Source organism: Pseudopodoces humilis, chromosome 7, assembly GCF_049639895.1.
Source record: "Pseudopodoces humilis isolate 2021_Gansu_Grassland_sample_001 chromosome 7, ASM4963989v1, whole genome shotgun sequence".
Lineage (NCBI taxonomy): Eukaryota > Metazoa > Chordata > Aves > Passeriformes > Paridae > Pseudopodoces > Pseudopodoces humilis.
The window spans coordinates 38,037,066-38,060,067 of NC_142206.1; the positions used below are offsets into that span (position 1 = coordinate 38,037,066).

The 23,002-nt window shown below is 49.1% G+C and overlaps 1 protein-coding gene across 1 annotated transcript; it reads right to left on the reverse strand.

Annotated features, from left to right (window-relative positions):
- Positions 1 to 18,869: 18,869 nt before the first annotated feature.
- Positions 18,870 to 22,573, reverse strand: NFKBIA (NFKB inhibitor alpha). Its single transcript, XM_005520291.3, has 6 exons — positions 22,217 to 22,573; positions 21,787 to 21,895; positions 21,048 to 21,258; positions 20,474 to 20,562; positions 20,096 to 20,356; positions 18,870 to 19,621 (listed from the first exon to the last, which is right to left on the reverse strand). The coding sequence occupies exons 1-6, from the start codon at positions 22,438 to 22,440 to the stop codon at positions 19,574 to 19,576; spliced, it is 942 nt and encodes a 313-aa protein (XP_005520348.1). The 5' UTR covers positions 22,441 to 22,573; the 3' UTR covers positions 18,870 to 19,573.
- Positions 22,574 to 23,002: the final 429 nt, after the last annotated feature.

The following is a 23,002-nucleotide window of genomic DNA, read 5'->3' on the forward strand; positions in this document are numbered from 1 at the left end:
AGTGGATGAGAGTAGCCTTAGGAAAGTTCATATGAAGCAGAAAATGGCATAAGGCACCTTATGTGTCTTATTAAGCAGTGAGTGATTTTCCTCTCACCTGCCTGAAGACACCTCAGTACGGTGGGCATGGGAGCATCCTGCTCCTGGCCAGGCAGTTTGGCCCTAGCTTGGACTGAGAATGGCAGAGGACAGTGTCTGCCTGCCTTAGGGAAGTGAGAAACTCTTTAATAGGAGCCATCAGGTGCACTGTGTTTCCTTTGGTCTGGGTGATTCCCCAGAAAACCACAGTCCTGGCCAAATGGGTGGCTTTGCTCTGGCACAGCTCCACTGCTGTAGTCTTCCATGGGAGCTGCAATAGCAGCTCCTGCAGCGGGCAGCCACACACAAAGCAGAAGAAAGAAAAAGAGAGTGAGGACAGAAAGATGATCCTTCTGGCTGTTCCCAAGCCCAAGAGAAAGTCCCATCTTCTCCCTAGTCTCTTCCTTCCAAACCCAAGAACAGGAGATGTTTGTTGCAAGTGACCATAGGAAACGCACCCCTTTCTGAGAAATAAACCAAACACCATAAACAAGCAAACAAAAAACTAAAAAAACTCAAAAAAGCCAAACCCAAACCAAACAAAGCAGAATACCCACAACCCCCCCTAAAAACAAATAAAAATACCCCAAACAAACAAAAAATTATCTGTGTGGCACACTCATTCACACTGAAATCCAGAACATCCAGCTAGAAATTGCATCAGCTTGATCCAGGTGTAATTTTGCTGTGATGATAGCCATTTCAGGCAAAGTCTTCAGCTGTACATCTTTGCCCTGATCTGCTCTGGCAGCCTGACAATTGCCTTTCCCCATGCTCAGTTTCTGTGTTTCTGCTCCCAACCCCGACCCTCACTGGGAATTTTCCTGGGTTCTCATAGCTGCTGTGGGCAATGTCAATGTAGCAACATTCAAAACCAAGTTTTGTCTGGCTGCTTCATAGTAATTCCACACTGGCATCTGATTTTGGTCCTTCGAAGTGGGATCCCTTGCCATTTCAGTATTTGGATCTTCATCCTCACAGCTCATTTGCCGTGCCTGTGTTCAGTTCAGCATGTTAATGTTTACAGCGACTTCATGGCAAATCCTGTAGCTCTCTGCATTCTAAGGAAATGGAATAAGGAAGGGCACTGGCAGCTCTGCTATGACACAAAGCATCCATGAAGCAGAGAAGAAAGATCAGCTCAAACACTTGCCTTGCTGGCTTAGATAGAGTGGAAGTGGTGAAGCTCTCTTGGATGAGCAACAACAGGTCATGGGAGCTGAGTCACCAGGACACCTACCTGTCAGCAGGTGATGTGGGACATGTCAGCCGTCACTCAGAGGACCCACGTGGGATGGCACGTGCTGCTCACATTGCAAAGGTTTAGCTGTGCACGTTACTGAGGAAATGGAGGGTGGCTGTCACACCACAGTTAACATAAGAAGTGAAGGGAGCCCTGCAGATAGTGTAGGACAGGTACTTTTACTTTCAGTGCTGGTTTTGTTTATACAGCCTGGGTGGAGGCAGGAGCCCCACCAAAACAAGCTTGCAAAAGGAACGTTTCATTTGTGGAAGGAACATGGAATTTCCCAAGGTGAGAACAGCAGGTTTAAGTGATTGCACTGCCATCAAGCAGCTGGCATTCTTTCCAGTGCCCCACCTCCTCCTCTCCAGCCTTGCTTCTTTGCAGGCTGAGGGCAGCTCTGGCTCCTCTGGCTCTGGGCCAGCCCTGGAGCTGAGTGCCTGCCTACCTGGAGCCATGCCTGTTTGCAAGGTTAGCCTTTGTACGTGACCAGGAGCAACACCCCTGCACTGGGACAGCTTTGCTGCTCCTCTCCTCCCTAAAGCTGGGTGACCCCAGGGCCTGCAGGGGAATGAAAATTGATGCTTCTGTTTACCATGGTAAAGCACTGAGAGCCAGCAGACTCTTCTCACTTTCTCGATTTTCTCTATTTCAGTAGGGCATGCACTGGGTTGTGCAAGTTGCTGTTTTCCCTGACAGTTCCTCATGGCAGCCCCATCTCCCAGCATGGCCACATCTGTTTTCCTGGTGTCCTCCTGACCTTGGTTGCTCATCTGAGGAGGCCCCTCTCCTACCTCCAACCTGCTCTGTGTTCCCAAGTTCTCCTACTGGCTTCTCTTGTTCATTCCCATGGTAAGCCTTCAAGGCCCTCTATGTCTTTTTATATGGAAAGTGCACAAACTCCACCTCTCCTTTCTTCTAGGCTCAGCAAAAGCCTCTGCCTGCTGCTAGGAAGACTTGCTGCTCCTTCGTGTCCTAGCAATTTGGTGGATTTCTAGGAGTGTTTTCCTGCATGGTTTGGGCCACAAGGACTTCTATGCTTCTAGACCCAGCTGTGGAAGAGGTTTTCGGTCTTCCTGCTCTCACCCCTCCCACTAGAGGTCGATTCCCCTCAGATGGCAGGTGGAGTAACTAGAGTGCAGTTCCCTCTGCTTGCTTTGGGCAAAATTACACAGGTTAATTTAAATTAAGGCACTCTGGCTGGTTCTGCCTGAACTGAACTAGGGGAAAACTCATGCAATCCTCTCTGCCAGCTGTGATATGAGTGCTGTGGCAGCCAGGCAGACCAGGGCCATCAGCTATTCCACCTGCAAAGTGGGCCTCAACAGGCCATGTCCTGTGTTGCACAAGGGGCCAAAACCAAAGCAGCTCTGTGCCAAGCAGAGGTGCTTAGCTGCTTAGCCAAGGAGGTTAGCTGGAAGCTCTAATCACAGGTTCTGCTGCCTATCCTAACATCCAGACTCCTGAGCTAGCTGGAGCTGGCTGCTTCCTCAGGTCTGGTGTGAACAGCACTGGCTCTCAAAGCCTTCCTCTTTTCCTCCTGAAATATGCCAAAGGTAACACTCTTCTAGGTGAACATAATAAACTTTCAGCTAGGGAATCCACATGAGAAAGGGGTATCCTGTACTGCAGTGCAAAGGCTGGCAGGCACATTTCTGTGGAAATGAGGCCTGACCTCCCTGCAGGGGAGAGAGTGAGAAGAGGGGCCATGCTGTCTCCTTTTCTTCCCTAATGCCAGAGATTCAGGACAGTGTCATAGGGACAGGAACAGAGTGCGAGATTATGGGCTTAGGTTGCTTGGCCAGGAGGGAGTAAAGACCTAGTAGTCCTTGGGTGAGCCCATTGAGAAGTCCTGTCCTTGGGAGAGGCAAGCACCCATGCAGACCCCTGACTCTTCAGGTGCTTCCAGAGAGAAGCCACTAGTGAGCTGTCCATACTGCAGGAGGTGTGGAGCTGCTGAGCACTGGCTTTCCAGGTGCTGGCCTTGGATACAGGCTTTCACTGCCTATAAGCATCCTGATTTAGGGTTTGAAATCTCTTTTGGTATCCATGCCCAAGTGCCCGTTTCCACTCCTGGACAGAAAGTATTTTTTCCTGACTCTGGGATGAAATAGTTGCTGTATTCCTGTGGTACTTTAGAATGTCCTTCTGTAGGCCCTGCAGCATGAGCCCCAGCTGGGACTGGATTATATTGCCCTTAATTCTTCTGCTGTTGGGTAGTTAAGATAGACACCAACATGGGCAGAAGCATCACCCCGCACAGGCCTGAACTATTTAATTGCCCAAGAGCCCAAGTGATGGTGAGGTTATTTATATGCCAGCCTTTCCAGCACTGGTCATGGCTGAAGACAACACACCAGACTGGAAAGACCTCTGGGCTGATGACTGGGATGGCCTTATTAGGTGTCAAACTCAGCCTGTTGCTCAACAAGCTGTTTTCTTTATGTAACCCAGCGTTTTCTTCATGTAACCCTGACACAGCTTGCAATAGCCTGGCTGAAAAATCAATTGCAGCATGGAGAGCAGTGTGAGCAGCACCTTCAGTGGCTCCATGTGTGCCCAAGCTTGATCATCCCTGATGTTAATTGTGGGTTTGCTCAGCTGTGAGGATGAGGCCTCTGTTTTTCAGTACAATCACATGAGCTCAGATGGCCCCAAGCACAGCTTTGATTCCCACATTGAGCAAGCGCCCAGAGAACACGTGTGGCTGCTGCAGTGCCTGACAGGTAAACATGCTGGAGCTGATGGAGGTGAGCGACCTTGGAACCTGTCACCACATCCTGGATGCTGAGGATGTTGTTGCAGTATCTCCTGCCAGGGGCTTCCCTGCTCCTGTGACTTCTGGCAGTCCCTTCCTGCAGAGCAGTCTCTGGTGGCCAGTAGAGGCTGCCAGCTCCTGTGGCAAGGCTTCAAGGAACGGACCGGTTTATCACCTCCAAGTTGTTAAATCTCATCAAACAACACACAAGGCTTCAGTGAGCTGAGAAACCTGCTTTGCACAGGAACTTGTGCCAGCTGTCAGAAGCCAGGAGTGGACATGGCTGGCTGTTCCAAGCTGGTAGTGAGCTGAGAGAAAGAGGGAGATCATTGGGATTGAAACAGCAAAAGCATACCCTGGAAGCTGTGTGTCCTTGTAGGTAACTCTGCAGGCTGGATGGATGCCCGTCTCCATGAACTGGCATTACTCTGTGTCCCTACAGGTGTCTTTCCAAGAGCAGTCAGTAGCCTGATGGTCTGTGGTGTAGGGAGGTGGCTTTATTCTGGTATAGAAAGGTTTGAAAGCTGTGCCCAAATTAATGACAAGCTATTCAATGTGTAGACCATGCTGCTGAATTAGTTGCACTTTTCTATCCAAACCAGGGCTCAGTCCATCCTTGGCAGGCAACCTGCAGGGAAGGATTCCTCTGACCTTTTCCCTGGATGAGATCCACTGAGCACAGTCCAGTAACCCTGAGCTGACATTGAGCAACTCCAGCAAAACAGCAGCTGTGTCCAGTCACCTGAGTGTTTGGAAATCCTGGACTCTTGATTGCATGAAGTGCAGCTGCTGTGCCCTGGCTGTACTGGGCAGACTGTCCCCTCACGTGCCAAGAGCCCGAGAGTACAACCTGCCAAACGTACCGCATGCGTGCAGCTTCTCTCAACACAGGAACCTTTATGTCAGGCCAGGAAACCCCAAACAGAAATAGGGCAACCCCTGCCAGCCCAAGCACCTTGCTGGGATTTCTCCATAGCAATGCACTGTGGGTTTTTTTGCAGCAAACCATGACCCAGCTTGCTTGCAGCAAGGCACATGCTTTGCTTGGCCACAGAGCCCAAGCCCTGTGTGGGATCCAGCTTTTCAGCAGCCTGCAGAGGCAGGCCCAGCAGTGCCTGGCTGCCAGCTGCAGCAGCAAGGGCTGCAGCTCCCGGGTGCTTGGGCAGGGAGCCATGGCTGACGTGCTGGGCAGCCTGCCCTAGAAAATCTTCATGTTTCATTGGGCAGGAGCAGGCTGCAGTGGTGGGGGGAATGTTAGTGTAGAGTTCAGGTCCAGCTCTTCATCTGAGTGTCACCTTTAAGTCTTGCTCAAAGCATATCTAGATTTCTGGATTCTTCTAGCAAGATATGTTTCCTCTCCTAAGGGACTGCACCCATGGGGAATTGTGGTTACGCATTTTCCAGTAAATGAGAGAGGGGAAAAATATTCCCCCTGCTTCCCCCTGTTCTCTCTCCTATGCAGTATGGGTTTCTGCTCCCTGTATTACAGTACCTTGGAGCAAGCCTTGCTCAGTTGTTCTGTTATGGGAAAGGGACAGTCTGCTGTCCTAGGGTGTGCTTCTTTCTGTGTGCCTCAGATCCGGGGCACAAAAGTAGAGGCCACAGAAAACATTTTTCACAGAACAGATCTGCCATGCCCTCTGATCCTGAGTCACCTCTTTCTCCCTGCTGTGCTGGCCAGCCCGAAGCTGAGTGTGCACTTCTGGCCTTGACATTCCCCTCTGCTTGTGTAGGCAGCCTCTTGCTCCGTGCTCTGGGCAGCAGATGTGCCCAGCGAACTCCTGCAAGCTGGCAGGCACACAAAAGTGAGGGCATGCAATTCTTATCATTGTCATGCTTACACCTTTCCAAGGAGGTGGTCTTTTATCTCCCAGCTCCACATCCCACTGCCCTTTTGCCTCTGTACACACAGAAAAGTTCTCTGTAAGGAGGAACTGGATTGTCTGGAAAATATCCTGCGATGCCCTCTGCCAGCTGGTTCTGGACAACTGCTCAAGTGTCTCTGCACTTGCTAAGATGTGGTAAACAAATCTCCAAGGAGTAGCCTGAAAGAGAGATGGGCTTCTTTGGTAGATATGGCTAAGTGCAGGGAAGGAGAGCACAGCAGGAACTGGAAAGGAAACAGGAAGACCTATCACTGCTTTATGTGTTTTACTCTCAGAGTGGCAGCCATCTTCTGTACTTCCCTTAAAAGAAAGAAAAGGCAAAGATGATTCACATCCCATTCCCCAGCTCAGCCTTGAAGCAGCATTAGTGTGACTAAGGTCCTTGCTGCATCATTTCTTTCTCCATCTGATGCCGAGAAAGTCGTAGCAGGGCAGATTGTGATTAAGTGGAATTTCTCAATGTTGAAAGACATTTGAGATTTGTCCCGGTGATTAATAAAATTACTTAGGGGGCCATAGGAAAATCTGATCCTATACATCTCTTTCTGAAGAGCATGAACCCTTTGAAAGTCCCTTGTGTGAAAGCTTAGAGAACAGCATTTGCATGGGGTGCCTCTGCCAGCAAAGCTGAGCAAAGGTGAAACCTGTCATACCACAGGGCCCCTGCCAGCAAGAAATCCTCCTGAATTTCCACATAGCTCTGGTTACTGGTGTTCAGGGCCTTTCACCTTAGCTTATTGCACACCACTGGAGGAAATCTGGTAATTTAGTAGAGCCTAAAGCATGCGAGGGAGGCCCAGAGCACAGACAACAGCCCAAATCTCGCCAGTCCCAGCAGAAATCAAAGCTGGTATGCTTGCAGCTGCTTTAACACTGCATCTGATGGTTTTACCAGGTCATGTTCCTCATGGCTCTGCAGAAAAGAGGACAGGTAGCACAAATGCCCCAGGCAGCACCTGCCCTGAGAAATACTTCCTGCAACACCTATTTAAAGGCAGTCCCTGCCCTAGGGAATTTGCAGCCCAAAGCTGGGGCAGAGAAGCTGCAGGCCAGAAGCTTGTGTGGGCTGTGACTCCATGTCCTACAGCAGCATTTTGTGCCTGCTGGTTAGTGGTGCCCTAAGATGCACATGCAGCCTGCCTGGATGAGGAGCAGCAGAGCTGGATGGGATGGCAGTGGCTTTGCCCCATCACACACATGATGAATGGGAGAGCTGGAGCCAGACCTGGCCTTTGCCTGTCTGTGCCACTTGTTACTACAAGGTGCTTCAGAGGACAGGTTATGTTTTACTTTCTCATTGTCCTCAGTGGTGTTAAGGAGCAGACTGAATCCTCCTGTGCTGCAGCATAAATCACTGACTAGCTGTACCTCGTTTTTCCCATTGGGGGTTTAGAACATTTGTGCTGTGAGTATTTTAAGTGGCTAATACCACATTCGGTCAGACTCACTGCTGTTATTGCAATTCCTAATTTAAATTACTGGCTGTTTGCTAGCAAAAACATTTCTTTCCCTCTCCCTCATTCCTTTGGTATTGATCAGCCTGTTCTGTCCTGGCTTCTCAAAGGGAGGTTTTCTCTGGAGACATCTGCAGCCCTGGTTGGCAGGCACTGGAAGCACACAGCTCTCGCAGAGGCCCTTTCTGGGGACTCTCAAAACTGTGCCAGCAGCGTGTCTGGAACTGTACCCGAGTTCTGTGAGGTGCTGCATACGGACAGAGGGCACAGCAGGTTGCTTGTTAGCAAAAGAGAGATGCTCTGGGTTTATGCAGGTGCCAGCTCATTGGGTATGTGATTACAGCTCTGAAAGAAATGATTTAGCTATCAGCTGTAAGAGGGAGAGAGACACTGATGTAGCTGCTGCACCACATATGAGAAGAATCATCCTATCTGCAGCTTGATGCAGTTCATGCCACACACACACACGGTTCAAACAATTTCCTCTTCCTTCTACACTTTCAAAGCAGCCAGGCACATCAAGCTCTCTCTTTCATGGACATACTTCAATCCTGCCTGAGCAGGAGTAAAAAAAATGCCAACTGGTGTTGATGGGATAAAGGCACTTAACTTTGCATCCAGGGGAGCAGTCAGTCATTGCAGCAAAATTTATGTCAATCATATGTCACAACCATACATTTCAGGGACCACAGGGCTAAGCAGGTTCCCCACTGAAGCTTTGATGCCTTGCAGATATTTGCATGTATCACCACTGCTTCTTTTTCTAACCTCTACTTCTTTAAAAAAAAAAAAAAAAAAGAGTTAAAATGAAATTCCATGCAAAGCAGCTTCATCACTGCACCGGCTTGCACTTTCCTGTCTGAAGTGCTCTTGGAGGCTCAGTTCAGGGGAGATGAACTACTCCACTCACTGGAGGTTAAAAGCATAAGGAAAGCTTTAACCCTTCAAAGGGGGACATTTTGCAGGGCTTGCTCTCATTTTGTAGTTTACTTGCTTCTGAATGTCATGACTGTTTACATCCACTGTAGGTGCATCATGCCCTGAACTCAGGATTTTCACATTCTGGTGACAGACTGATGAGGTGAAGTGGGACCATACTCTGCACTTTTCACTGATCTCACACATCTTGTCTTTGACTTCCTACTGTGGTTTACAGAGGTCACTCCTCTACAGCTGATGGAATAGGGCCTGGAATGCCAGGCAGTTGAGGGGACATATCCTGCCCTGACCACAGGCTTTGATGTCAGGAGCACTTGTATCCAATGGCTGGTCCTGTATGAAGACTCAGCTGCCACCAGGAGCAAACAGCAGCTGGGCCCAGCTGTAAATTCAGTGAAGCATGTGTCACAGCACTGCTCTTTGGGCTAAGCAGTGATGGAAACGTGATAAAAAAGTCTGTCCTGTCACTAGGGCATACTTGCTTTTCAGTTCAGTCTGAAAAGACCCCTTTGTGGTGGCACACAGCAGCATGCACCAATCTTCACCTCTGTCTGGGACAGGGACAGACCCAGCCTGGTTTAAAAGCTCTCCCTGCAGCACCAACAGAGAGGCATGTGGGAAGGATGGGTCACTGAGAGGCAGGACCATTTGTGGCACTGCCAGCACCCTGCCCAGCAGCAGCATCCTCACTGGTTCTCCTGTACACCTCAGCTCGGGTGGAAGGCTGGCCACGGCCCAAAGGGAGACTGCTCCCAAGTTGTTTTCTTGGTGTTCTCAGAGATGGGACTCAGAACCTCTGAGATTGGAGATGTAGATGATATTTCATGTGTCATTTAGCAAAATTATTAATAAGTCTACACAGATCTGCCTTCATCCTGTGCTTACAAGGAACATGCAGTTTCTATTGACAGTCGTAAATTCAGTGAAACAGAGTAGCTGCAGAGAAAACATTTTTCTTAGGGGGATGTTGAGAAGCCATCCGTGGTGGGGTTTCATGATGAATGTGCTTACAACACCAGGGACTTGCCTCCAGGAAGAGGACACACTGAGCTGTGTTTGCTTTGTTGCTGAATGAAAGCCTCTGCATGGGAAATACCTAACACTCCCTGGGTGATGTGCACTGGCATTACACCATGGGTTGAATCAGTCTCCAGATATGCTCTAAGTCACGGGCAAAATATCCAGCGGCAGGACAGTGGCTGGTGTCAGAATCAGCACCAGTTTACCATCCAAAAGCTGTACACTTGACACAGATTGCTTTGCAGCCCCAAAACTTTCAGCATAAAAGTGCCCTCGGGATCAATTTTGAAAATACCACCTCCAATAAGTGAGTTTTCTTCCTTGTATATTTAAAGCAGCCAAGAGATAGAGTCAATGGTTAGAGGGAATAGGATGTACCTGGGTGAGGGGGGCTGTGAGGGTGAGAGAAAGCAGAGGCAAGCAGACCTGATGGAAGGCTGCTAGCTCTAAGGCTGAATGAAGATCTGCCCCTATGGAAGCATGTGTTTAACAGCTGTTATATAGATGGTAATTCGATGCAAATTTGAGGGCTGGCTTTTCAGAGATGGCATGTGAAACCCCAGGATGGAGCTATGCCTAGTTCACTTAACTCAGGAAAAGAGTGGGAGAGGAAGGAGATTCTACTATGTCGCAATCACAAAAGCTTAGGAGAAAACATTTTTCAGGTGAGTGAGAAAACAAACATCTGAAGTTTCCAATGAGTAAGAAAAAAAAAAAAAAATAAATTCTTGTTTTCTGAGTCTAAAGAAGTAATCTGTTTCACTTGGGAATCAATATGGTTTTAGTCTTACATATTTTTTTTAAATTCATTGCTTCTAACTGAAACAAAGCAGAACAAAACATCTGACAGGAGAAAAAGTGCCAGCAAAACCTCAACATGAACAGAGCAGACTTCAGGCTGCTCAGGGAATTAGCAAGTAAAGTTCCCTGGGAAAATGTTTTTGCAGGTGCTGGGGTCCATAAGTGCTGGTCACTTTTTAAACATCACCTCCTAAGGGCACAGGAGCAGGGAATGTCAGAAGTTAAGGAGGAAAGGCAGAAGTCCAGTTTGTCTGAACAGGAATCTTCCCTTGAAAATAAGGCAAAAAAGAAGGTGTATGCCCAGTGGAAGAATGTCAGGTGACTTGGGAAGAACACAGAGATATTGCTTGCCAGCATAGGGAGAAAATTTACTTACTCAGACAAAACTCAGCTGGAATTGAAGCCAGAACTGTGGGGGACAATAAAAAGAGTTTTGTTAAATATGTTAATGACAAAAGGCAGCATAGAAACATCATCAGCCCGTTCCAGGGTGAGGATGGTCACCTCACAAACAGGGACATGGACACAGCAGAGGTGTTTAACACTTTCCTTGCCTCTGTCTTCAAAACAGATGACAGACTGAGGGTGTCTCAGTGCCCTGAGCTGAGGAACCAGGGCTGTGAGAATGATCAACTCCCAGTCGACTCTGAAATTGTGTGGGATCTGCTGCTCTGGCTGGATCCCTAAAAATCTATGGGGCCTGACAGGATTCATCTGAGAATCCTCAAAGAGCTGGCTGATGTCATCACAAAACCTCTCTTAATGATTTTTGAGCAGTCTTGGAAATCTGGAGAGGTCCCAGCTGACTGGAATTTGGTGAATGTTGTCCTGATTTTGGAGGGCAAGGTGGAGAACCCTGTAAAAACCAGGCCTGTCAGTCTCAATTCAGTGCCTGGCAAAGTTATGGAGATTATTTTGGGTGCCATTGGAAAACACCTGAAAGACAATGCACTCATTGGCCAGCATGGCTTTGTGAGATGAAAGTTCTGCTTGTTGCAGCTGATTTCCTTTTATGACAAGGTAACCCACCAAGCTGATATGGGGAAACCAGTTAATATAATCCTTTTGTGTTTCAGTAAAGCTTTCCATACTGTCTCTCACAGGATCCTTCAGGACCAAATGTCCAGCTCCCAGCTGGATAAACACATCATGGGATGGGTGAGCAGCTGGCTCACAGGTCAGGCACAAAGGGTGGCAGTGGATGGGGTGACATCAGACTGGGGACCTGTCACTAGTCGGGTTCTGCAGGGCTTCATCCTCAGCCCTGTGCTCTTCAGTATCTTCTTAAGTGACTTGGATGCAGGACTGGAAGGGATACAGAGCGAATCTGCAATTGATACAAAACTGGGAGGGGCTGTTGAACTCCCCTGAAGGCAGGGAGGCCCTGCAGAGAGACCTCAACAGATGATGGGGCTGGGCAATCACCAACCACATGAAGTTAAACAAGGGAAAAAGTCAGATTCTGCACTGTGATGGGGCAACCCCGGATGTACAGACCGGGGATGAGATACTGGAGAGCAGGGCTGTGGAAAGGGACCTGGGGATCCTGGTCAGCGGCAAGCTGAACATGAGCCAGCAGTGCCCTGGCAGCCAGGAGGAACAACCCTGTCCTGGGGTGCATCAGGCACAGCATGGCCAGCCAGGCAAGGGAGGGGATTGTCCTGTGCTCTCTGCAGTGGGGTGGCCTCACCTTGAGTGCTGGGGCAGTTTTGGGCACCACAAGTTAAGAAAACTACTAAGCTACTACAGAGTGTCCAGAGGAGGGCCAGAAGGATGGTGAAAGCTCTGGAGGGGAAGCCGTATAAGGAGCAGGTGAGGTAATTTGGTCTCTTCAGCCTGGAGAAAAAGACACTGAGGGGAGATCTCATTGCAGTTACAACTTCATCGTGAGGGGAAGAAGAGGGGCAGGCCCTGATCTCTGCTCTGTGGTGACAGGGACAGGACCCAAGGGAATGGCTGAGGTTGTGTCAGGGGAGGGTTAGGTTGGATATTAGACAAAGCTTCTTCTTTCCCCAGAGGGTGGTTGGGCACTGGAACAGCTCCCCAGGGCAGTGGTCACAGCACTAGCCTGGCAGAGTTCAAGAGGTGTTTGAACAATACCCTCAGACACATGATGTGACTCTTGGGGATGTTCCTGTGCAGAGCCAGGAACTGGGATTCGTGATCCTTGTGGGTCCCTTCCAGCTCAGCATATTCTGTCATTTTGTGATTTCCTTTTCAAAACAGAAAAAAACCCCAAAACCTGGCTATTTTGAATCATTCTACTTGTTCTTAAATTTGAAGCAGAAGATCTGGAGATATTGATGCTCATTCCCAGGATTCACAGTGCAGCTGTGCTCACATCTTCTACACATACACACATGTCTTTGGAAGAAATGTCTGTGGTCCTACTTGTGGCATGGAGCTGCCATGTGCTCTAATGAGATGCTCTAATTTTGTACAGTGCATGGATGCAGCTCAGTCCTCAGCCTTCTTCCCCTCAGTACAGCTGTTTTTAGGGAGAGGTTTCCCAGGGCACCATGCCTAGGTAGGCTTGCTTGGTCATGCCACCGTGTCCCTGGAACAGCTCATGGAAGGAACCCAACTACCAAGTAAATGGCATGGTTTCCCTTTTCTGCTTTATGTGGACTTCTCTGAAAAAGGAAACAGAATTATCAGTTCCTTACTTTACGAGTCCGTCAGATACAGGAGTGTCTTGTGGGGGGAAGTGGGTGATCAGATCACCTTGGCAGTCCAGCTGTGTGGAGAAGAGAAACTGGCTTTTTGTGTCATCACCCAGGGCAGGAAGGCAGACATCCTGGAGTCCTGGCCTTCCCTGCACCTGCTCACCTCCCTTCCTCTGGGACAGTCAGAGGAGAGGATGCTGTGGGCAAACCTTAAGCATTTCTGTATGAAAAGTGCTACAGCTGGGCTGGGCTGTGAGGGGGATGAGACTGGCTCAGGAGTGGACTTTATGTGCTGCTGTTGGTGGGTCCCACCTAGCTTTTCTGTCCTGGTGGCACTGTTGTCTTCTTGCCATTTCAGTTGCTCAACAAGCCCTTGTTCTGTTTGATTGCCGGTTTGAACCTGGCTGACTGCAGCTGCAGCCTCCCACACAGCTGTAGGGCTAACCCTGTTCCCACCCCATTATTTCAGTTTCCATAGGTTGGAGTGCTTATCTAGGCAGGAGATATAGCAGTTTGAGAGCTATTCCCTGCTTTTGTGGCATATTCCAGCAGCCCAGCACCAGGTGTTTCAGCTTGCTACTGACAGGGGACAAGCTGGACAAGCTCCTGCACAGGCAGAAGCATTAAGAGAGCTGGGGTGGATGGACAATTGGAAGATGTCGGATGGTCTAGTAATTTTTAAAATTTTTTAAATTTTTTTTTTACTCTAGTAGCCTGTTCATAAACTGTTAGAGAGGAGTTAGAGATCAAGTATGCTCAAGGGTGAGGGGGATTTGAATCCCCACCTTGGGAGTGTTTTCCCCAAGGCAGGCTTGGCACAGCCTGGCGTAAGGAGCCTCCATGCAGCTTCGGGGAGGACTTGTTTGTTTGTTTGCTAGGGCAAAACATCTCAGAGAAGGTGCTGCCAGGGGTCAGATCTAAGTTTTTGGAAGAAATCCAGAAACATCAGCCTTGAAGCATGCTGGAATGGAAACCCATCCACTTAGAAACAAATGGAAAGAAAAGGGTGGTTTCATTCAGAGGCTGGGCAGCCATCCTTACTGACTTTCCGTCCTCCTCAGCTGAGTATGCATGCCAGGCTTTGACTGAGACGTGGTGTGTTCTTTTCTGATGCAGAGAGGAAGAGCAGCACACGGGTCCTCCCACGCTGCAGGAGCAAACACCACAGCCCGGTTCTCTTTTCCGAGCTCCGAGCTCCTCGGAGGGGCTGCCTCTCACCCGACCCCTGCACACTCCCCGGGGAGAACAAAGTCTTGCTGAAGCACAGCAGCAGCACTCAGAGTCCTTTTCAGGGCCTTGGGAAACTCCCTCTCCTTCAAGCTACTGAAATCCAGGAATAATAATTAACCAAGTTAAATGTTGCACTGTAATTTTAGCTGTGTGCCCTTCAAGGCGTGCATGCATGTTAAAAATATTTGTGTTTTAAGGCTCTTTCTTGAACTGTACATGTGTCCACATTGTGCTTTCAGCTGGAGAGATGAAAATCTTACCTTGAAAGATGCACAGGAAAATTAATCTGAACTATCTAAAACTGTGAATGGGAAAATAATTTAAACTAAAGGGGTGGAGGCTTGTTCCTTCGGAGCAAGGAAGCCCCTGGGGCTGGTGAACAGGTAGGAGGCTGCACTCCTGCAGCTGGAGAGGCAATGGAGCCTGGTGTCGTGGTTCATGGCCGCTGGAACAGGGTAAAACTGCAGAAAGGAGTGAGCGGGGAAAATCCCAGCTCTCTTCTGACAGGACTGGAAAGTCCTGTTTGGAAAATTGGATGAGGAGGCAGTCCTGGGAAAATCTGAGCACTGGATCATGGCATGGGAAGGCAGTCAAACCTCCAGGGTATCAGGGGGAGTTTCTGTTTCAGTCTCTCTGGACATAAACTTCTTGGATTAAGACCTGATAAATGTGCTAGCATTTAAAGGAAACCTTTTGTTCCTGTTAAAGCTTCAGAGAAGGGGCAATGAGGCGAGAGATGCCAGAGCTGTGACAGACAGCTGCTGGAGAAGGGGAGAGGCTGTGCAGCAGCTGTCCAGGCCACGTGTGCTGTCCTGGCTGGCAGGAGGGGACAGGATTTTCCTGTTTCCTGTGCACCTAGCACTGGTGCTAGGAGCACAGCAATGCTGGAAAAAGCCCTTCTTCCACCCCCTGAAATGAGGGTAGCCATTTGTCCAATGAGAGATTCTTCCCTGCCACCCCTGCACTCTGTTTTGCAATTCTTACTTCTAGGAACAACCAGATGCTTAATTATTTTCAGAGCTCAGCTTCCACAAAATTGAGATGTGCCTGGCCCAGAGTCCACTATTGTTGAAGATTTCCCATTATAACAAATAACAAATGATACTTGTCCTCCCCCTGGAGATCACAGTGTCTTTCCTTGGGATTTTTTTCTGCTTTCACCCTTTCCTTTACTCACTCAACCATCTTGTTTATCCAAATCTGAACTGAAGCTGTGGGGCAAGGTCAGCAGCAGTGAGGCTGTCACTCTTGAGGATAGGTTAAGAGTCCTGGTGGCCTTGCTGCCTTCTGGTGCATCAAGTCCTTGCCAGGAAGGCAGATAGATGTGTCCACCAGCTGCATGCTGGACACATGGCTGATAAACACTGTTGGTCCTGCTTTGATCTGTAGTTGTCAGTGTGTAAAATGCTAAGCAGTCAACAGGGACCCCTTCCTAATGTCAAAAGGCTGAAGGAGGAGAAGACAGTAAGGCTAAGGCCTCTAAGTTAGACCCCTCTCTGTCTGGGGAGCAGAGACACCCACAAGTGTGTGTCAGCCAGCTCATGCAGCCCAAGCTGTGTGCAAGGAGTATGCTGCACCATAACCCGAGAGTGGCAGAACAAGCAGGAGGGCAGGATGGAGAAAGGGGTCTGCTCCTGACTGCAGATATCAGGCTGGTGCTGGAGCCAGTGGGAGCACAAAGCCTCCCTGTGCACGTCCCTAGGTGCAAGGTTGTCTTTTGCCCTTGCTTTTTACACTTTCCAAAGCTGCAGGGAATAGAATAAAAGAGCTCTAATTTACCAGGAAGAAAATCAGGCCTTTGGCTCTGCTGTTCAGCATTGCCACCCTGGCAGTCTGTATTTTATCTGTCACCACCCTAAGGTTCTTGAGAAGTCCAGGGATGATGCTGAGAAAGCTGAAAGGTAGTGAAGGAGGCATCTTGGTTGTAGTTTGGGTGAGAAAGGCCTACAGTGTGCAGGAATGCAAGGAGGAAGAAGAGGGTGTGGGAGGAAATGAGAAGTTTTGTTCTTTGTGTGGAATATAAGGAAGTATGGGAATATCCCTGTGGGATTATCAAAGACATTTACAAGAATGGGCAGCAGGGAAAATCTGGAAAATAAAAAATGTAACCTCATGCTGTGTAATGTAATGACTAGTGAATGAGCTGGTGTTGCAGGTGAAAAGGTGGGGGGGGCATGCGGGAAGGGAGGAAGGGAAAAAGGAACAGACAAAGGCAGATATGAGTGCCAAAGGCAATAAAAGCATAGGACACAGGCTGAGGAAAGTGAGGAGGCTAATGGAGAGAGGACCAGTTAGGAAATTAAATCTGATCTTCAAGGGATCTCAATCTGCAGTGGCAGAGATGCTCTTGAAGCTTGCAGAGCCACACAGGGCATGTGGAAAAGGTGCTGGGACAGAATTTTAAACCCTGGACCAGTGTGGGGAGGCACTGGCAGTAGAAGCAAGAACAAGGTAGTGTGCTCTGCAAATAGCAGCTGTGCTGTCTGAATAAGGAAAAAGAGATGCTGGAAGAATAAATGAATAAGGAGTTCTTGCTCTATATCCTACAAATGGGACTATGCCACACATCTGCTAGAATGCCAAGAAGACAGCATGAGGGCAGCTCATCACCAAAACCACTCTCAGAAGATCTTTCTAAAGGCATAGGTGTGGCAAGGGCAGAGACAGGGTGGACATGCAGCAGTTTAAGGGCACATATTCAAAACTGGGGGTGCCAGAGGGATGCCCTACAGTGGACAATCTTCCCACATCATCAAGTGAACAGGCAAAGCTCTCCAATGAGTAATCCTGCATTAGCAATGCACAAATACACAACATGTCCCAACCTATTTTGCTAACAAACACGTTCTCACATTAATCTCTGTCCTACCTGCTTTACCCATGGTTCCTCCGCATATGTTACATGGTTACTTTTGCATGATGGGTAGAGGCAAACAGCAGCAAAACCAGCATGTGGTATTTCGGCAATGATTTGTTTAGCTGCAAAACTTCCTCATACAGTAAAACATTTGCTTAATTTATTAAGTCATAGCAGAATTCTTGTAAGATTATAGCAGTGCCTTTCTAGATACTCTTTGTCTAGATATTGAAGTGGGCAGCAGAGAATGTACCACTGCCTCCAAAACTACTCAGCCAGCCTGGTACTACTGATAACTGCATTTTCCTCCATCCCTCTGGCCTTCAAGTGAAAAGTATTTGCCTTCTGATGGTATCTATTTAAATATTTGCATACCTGGTCCAGCCACATACCCAAGGACTTTTAGACCACTGATAACTACAGCTGGTGAATGCCTCTCTGCAGGGCCTTGACAGCATTTCCAACTCCTATTTTGCAAAGGGAGACCGAAACGTAGCATGTGGAACATTGCCCTTTCTATTTCCAGCGTGGAATCACTTGGGATTCTTTGCTGGTGAAAAACCTGGGAGTGAGCAAACTCCCACAGTCAATACTCCCAGTTCAGAGTTAGTGGTTTGGTCAGAGTGCAAGGTGAGTTCCCAACAAGAAAAAAGTTTTGGCAGATTCTTATCCATCCCCACACCTGGAAAATGCAGGTTTGCAATGCAGATGTAGCCATGTCTGCCAGAAGGAAGCTTCAGTGCATATACCTGGGTTATGCTTGGGCAATGAGAGTGGAAGGGAAATAGGAGTGACTCAGGATAACAATTTTATACCATCCTTCCCACAGTGGCCTTTGGCTCCCATGCAAATTAGGAAGCACACAGCCGCCTGCAGTGTTCTTCCTCATACCAGCAAACCCTCCTTAAAGCAGGTTGTGTATCAGGAACCCTTTGGGAAGAGCAGGACAGAAAAAAGAATGGGTGTCCCTGTGCAACCTGGGGCCACAGCATTCTCCAACAGCCTGAGCTAGGCCAGGTGCCAGCAGCACAGAATTCCCCTGGCCAGCTCTTGGCAGAGCTCCATCATCCTGCGTCAGCAGATTTGCTGCTCCGTTTCCATCCAGGGGGTAGGACAAAAACAGGGCACAGTCACCTTTTACACAACCCATCTTTTACAAGGACACACAACAGGCTAAAAAGTCTGTCACTGAAAGTAGTCTGGTATTGTGATGCACTGCCAGCAAATAATGAAGTAGAGCAGAGAATTTGGGCAAAGTGATTCTGTCTGCCTGAATGCTGGAGACAAACTTGAGGAATAACTGAAGCAGTTAAAGCCACATCCTTCACTGCTATGAACTGAACAAAAGCTGTAGCTGTTGCAGTGGGGACGTGGGGGTGCCCCATCTGAATTTCAGGAGGACAAGGCAGCAGCATGTGTTTCCAGGATGCGTTCCCTCTTCCCGTGGAAATCCCCTTTGGAAATTCCAAAGGGGTCAGAGTTCAAGCCGAAGCTGGGCCAGGCAATCAACAAGAGGTGAACAGACATAGGGCTGTGCTGCAAGCCTCCAGCCTCCCCTGGCAAGAGTTGCAAAGTATTTGAGCTGGAACAAAAGGTGCCATGAGGGCAGGTGGGTGGGTGCTGCCAAAACCAGCCTAAAATCCCCTCTCTAGTGGGCTAGCAGCCCGGTGCTGGAAAAGAGGGGGAATCCCAGTGCCACAATCCGCCTGCTGCAGTGGGTGCAGGAAACACCACCTACGTCTGCTTCCAAAATTAGCTGCAGCAGGAGGGCTGAGAGCTACAAGCTGCTTAGATGTCTTACCACTGCTGAGGTGAATCACCTAAAACCCCTGGAAATGTGACCCCAATGGGCTACTACATGTTAAATGTTTCTTGAAAAGCAAACCAGGTAGATTCCCACGATCTCAGGGAAGTGGGTAATGAACAGTTTCGCAGACTAGGTATGGTAATCTGACTTTTTTTAATAAATACATATCTTACATGTACCAAAATAATTATAAACAAAAAATGTACAGTATTTACACAATATACAGTTGCTAAAAAGTGTAGCAATTATGACACACACAGTGTGAAACACACTTTTCCAATGCCCACAGTTAACATTATTGCTACTTTTGCCTAAGAGCCAAGAGGGCACCAGTCCCTTGGTCTGACTCCTCCACATGGGATACTACCCCACTGAGAGCAGCTGAGGTCAGTCAGAAAGGACAGGAATCGCCACCAGCCCAGCACAAATGAACGCAGAGTCTCTTAGAAGGGGTGTTGGCATCAGTCCACCTTGCCACAAAAGGACACTTGTTCCCTGTAGTACTTGATGCCACAAGAAAGCTCCCTGTAACAGGCAGGTTGGATGTGCTGTTACCTTCGCAGGGCTGAGAAGGCTGGCTATGTGGCTCTTTATCAGGTGATGTGAATAATCACAGATCTGTACTGATGTTACACATCCCACTCCTGTGTTTAAACACAAGGGAGATCCTGGAACTGTCCTGTTACAATTATGTGCTCCTTCTCCTTGCTGGGCAGTTCAGTATTTCCCTCCTCTTTTTTCTCTCCACATTGTGACTTTCTTTTTAGATGAAGAAAGTCAGTCCTTTTTCTATACATACGTATACAGTCACATCTTTTCAGGGAAAGCTGTGCTTTAAAATGACAGCTGTCGTCCTCCAATAAGGCAGTCATCATATATAAGCTGCAAGAAAAAGCCAAAATGCTGTTTATACAAAAATCTTAAAGTATCATATCCTCTCTGGGATAACAGCCAAATTCTACATGCCCAGACTTCAGCAGTGTATAAAATTTCTACACCAAAATGGTTACATATGCCATTTAATGCAGAACTAGAATGTCAGCAAAACAAATCCTAGGGAGGAGAAAACCACCCACTAACTTGAAATTTTCTCTCATGAGGTTCTGTGTTCAGTGAATCATGCTGCGTGAAGTTAACCTCCATTTCCCCCATGCTATTTTTCACATTTTATCCTTACTCTGTTTGCATGCTTGCCCCATCTGCCATTTTGCTGACTGTTGATAGCATAATCTTTGGTATACCCATCTGTTACACAGCAAGAGGTCACTGGGGCATGCTATCAGTGTGACACCAAAAAATACCCTGTACAGGACAGGATGTCCCCCTTCTCTTGTAAAAATGGAAACAGATACTTACTTCATCCTCTGTGAACTCAGGCTCCGATTCACTGCTCTCTTCATCCTCACTTTCTGGCAACATCTGCAGGTCAGCTGTGGTCAACTGCTTCAGCTGTTCCTGTATGCTTGAGTTGTCTCTTCCCCAGGTGAGTTGATAGGGGGAATAGCCCTGGTAGGTCACTTTGTTCACGTCTGCCCCATGTTTCACCAAAAGGGAGACTAGGTCTGAATTCTGCAGATCAACTGCCAAATGCAGTGCTGTTCTGCCATTGCATGGCTCCTGTGTGAAAACAGCATCAGGTTTGGCATGTTAAAAGAGGCAGAGCCATTGTCATATCTGTTGATTCTTAAAACTACAGAGCCCCACTCAGTTAAATTCATGGTACACATTACATACCTGTGCATTTACATCTGCTCCCAAGGACAGCAGGTACTCGACAATAGCCAGGTATCCTTGAATAGATGCTAAATGAAGACATGTATGTCCTGAAAGACACAAACAAAGGGAAAACCTGAGTAAATCTAACTCAGTGCCTCATCATTACTTAAAAGTCAAGATGACAGGCCAGGATGCTATCTAAATTTGCAATTCATTAATGGCAAAAGGGTGTTCTCCAGAAGACCTTCCAGTATGAATAAAAGGGTTGGATTTTGGAATGATTTCTTGGAGGCTTTATTCTGGTGTTTGAGTGCAACTTATTACAAACAAAAAAAGGAGGAGCAGGGCAAAGGTGCTCACTAAAAATGCAAAGTTCAAAGCCATGAGAGACTATAAACAACAGTGAGAAGGCCTACAAGACAGTGTCATTTCAAAAAAGTCAGACACTGCTGTATGCTTTGGGCTCCTCTACTATCAAATGCATAATAATCCTTCTCCACCTCTCCAGAGATCTTTTGAGATCCACAGGAGACTGACCCTACGCTCAGCAGTGCAGTACACCAAGATGAACTGTTCAGGAGAGTGCCCGTACCGTTGTAGTTGGCTGCCTGCAGGACAGTGAGGAGGTGGTGCGGCTGGCAGTACTGTGTGAGCACGCTGACGCTCCTGAGGGAGCCCTGCTGACAGGCAATGTGCAGGGGGGTGTTTCCTCGGAAGTCCCTGATTTCCAGGTCACACCCAGCCTTCAGAAGATGCTCAGCAATTTCAGGCTGATCAGTTATCACTGCCAGGTGAAGAGGAGTCTGCAAGCAAAAGAGCAAAAGCAGAGTGTAAGTTACACCACGAATTTGGCAGCAACATCTAGACAAGCAGACCTCTTGTACACTTGGTGATTTGTGCCAACAAATAAAAGCATAAAAGCACGCCCCATAAACTCAGTTCTTTATGCTTCCCAAGTTATTGCACTGTTGCCCATTCATCTGGAAGTGATGAACTTCGGGCTCTTCGGATAAACCAACAGTCAGTATGAAGGGTATCATTAACATCTCCATAAAGAGGGATGCAACCCATGGCATCATATTTGAAAAATGTGGGCGTTAAATGCCACTCTCTCAGGGGAGAGGAAGCATTGTACCAACACTGGCTGGAGCCAGCTGGGGACTTTCCTGAACACAGGCTTTGATTCAATTGATTCCATCAATCAAAAAAACAAAAAACAAACAAACAAAAAAAATTAAAAATTAAAGGGACTTTTTGGGGGAATTCCCCAGAGGGAGTGTGTGGGCGTGGCAGGGGCTGATCCGGATTTGGGGCTATGGAGGTGAAAGTACCTGGCTGAGGTTGTTCTGGAAGTTCAGGAAAGCCCGGTCACCGGCTGCCTGCTGGATCACCTCCAGGCTCAGGGATTTTTCTTCGTGAATAATGGCCAAGTGCAGAAAACTGCAAGGGGGAAGAAAGGAGCAATTAAGAGACACGCGTTAACCCCCTCGACGCCACGCTAAGCCCCGCGCCGGGCGGGCCGGGCCGGGTCACGCGCGGGTGTCGCAAGCCGGGGCTTTCAGCGCGGCCGGGGCTTTCCGCGGCCGCGGGAGCCGCCTCTCCCTGGCGCCGCTCCAGGGACTTTCCGCTCCCCCTCCCTTCCCTCCCGGCGCGGCCCAGCCCGGCGCCGCCTGCCGGCAAACACATCCTGTCCTGGACCGGTCGTGCCGAGATCCCCACCGTGTCCGAGCCACCCCTGCCCCAGCTTCGACCCCCACTTACGTGTCCCCGTCCTCCGTCAGCTGCTGTACCCAGGCGGGCGGCTCGCGGGGCTGCAGCCGTATGTCCTCCAGCTCCTTCACCAGCTGCCGGTACTCCTCCTCCTTCATGGAGTCCAGGCCACTGTCGTGGCGGTCGTCGAGCGCGAAGGCGCCCTGACGATCCTTCTTGGGGTGCTCGTAGCCATCCATGGCGGGCGGCTCGGCGGCGCGGCGGGCGGCGATCATGGCGGCAGAGCTGAAGGCGCTGCGAGTGAGCGGCGGCGGCGGCGGCGCCTCGCATATACAGCGCGGCCGGGGGATTTCTGCGGGGGAGGAGCCGCGGAGGACGGGAATTTCCAGCCAGTCAAAGCCCGACCGACGGGTCTGGTCCTGCTCGGAGCCGCAGGCGCTGGCAAGGGAGGGCGGAGCGGCTCGGGCCGCCCAGAAGGGGCGTCAGAAGGGAGGGAAGAGGCCGGGCCGCGAGAGAACTTGGCGTTTTTCCAGGGGGGAAGTACTCGCCTCTCCGGCGTCCCCGTCGGTACTTCCCTGCCGCGCCCCGGGGGGATTTCCCTACGCTGCCCTGCTCGATCCTGGGACTCCCGATGCCTCCTCCCCGCGGGGTCTCACTGTACCTCGGGCTCCTTGCGCGCTTCGGGGCCCCTTGAAGGCCGAGGAGCGCCTCAGTGCCGGGCACTGCTGGCCCTGAGTGCACCATGCATCCCCCCGACATTCCGTCAGTTTTCTGTGAGGGGCTGCGGGATCACAGAATCAGAATAATTTGCGTTGGAAGGGTTCTATAAAGAAGGTT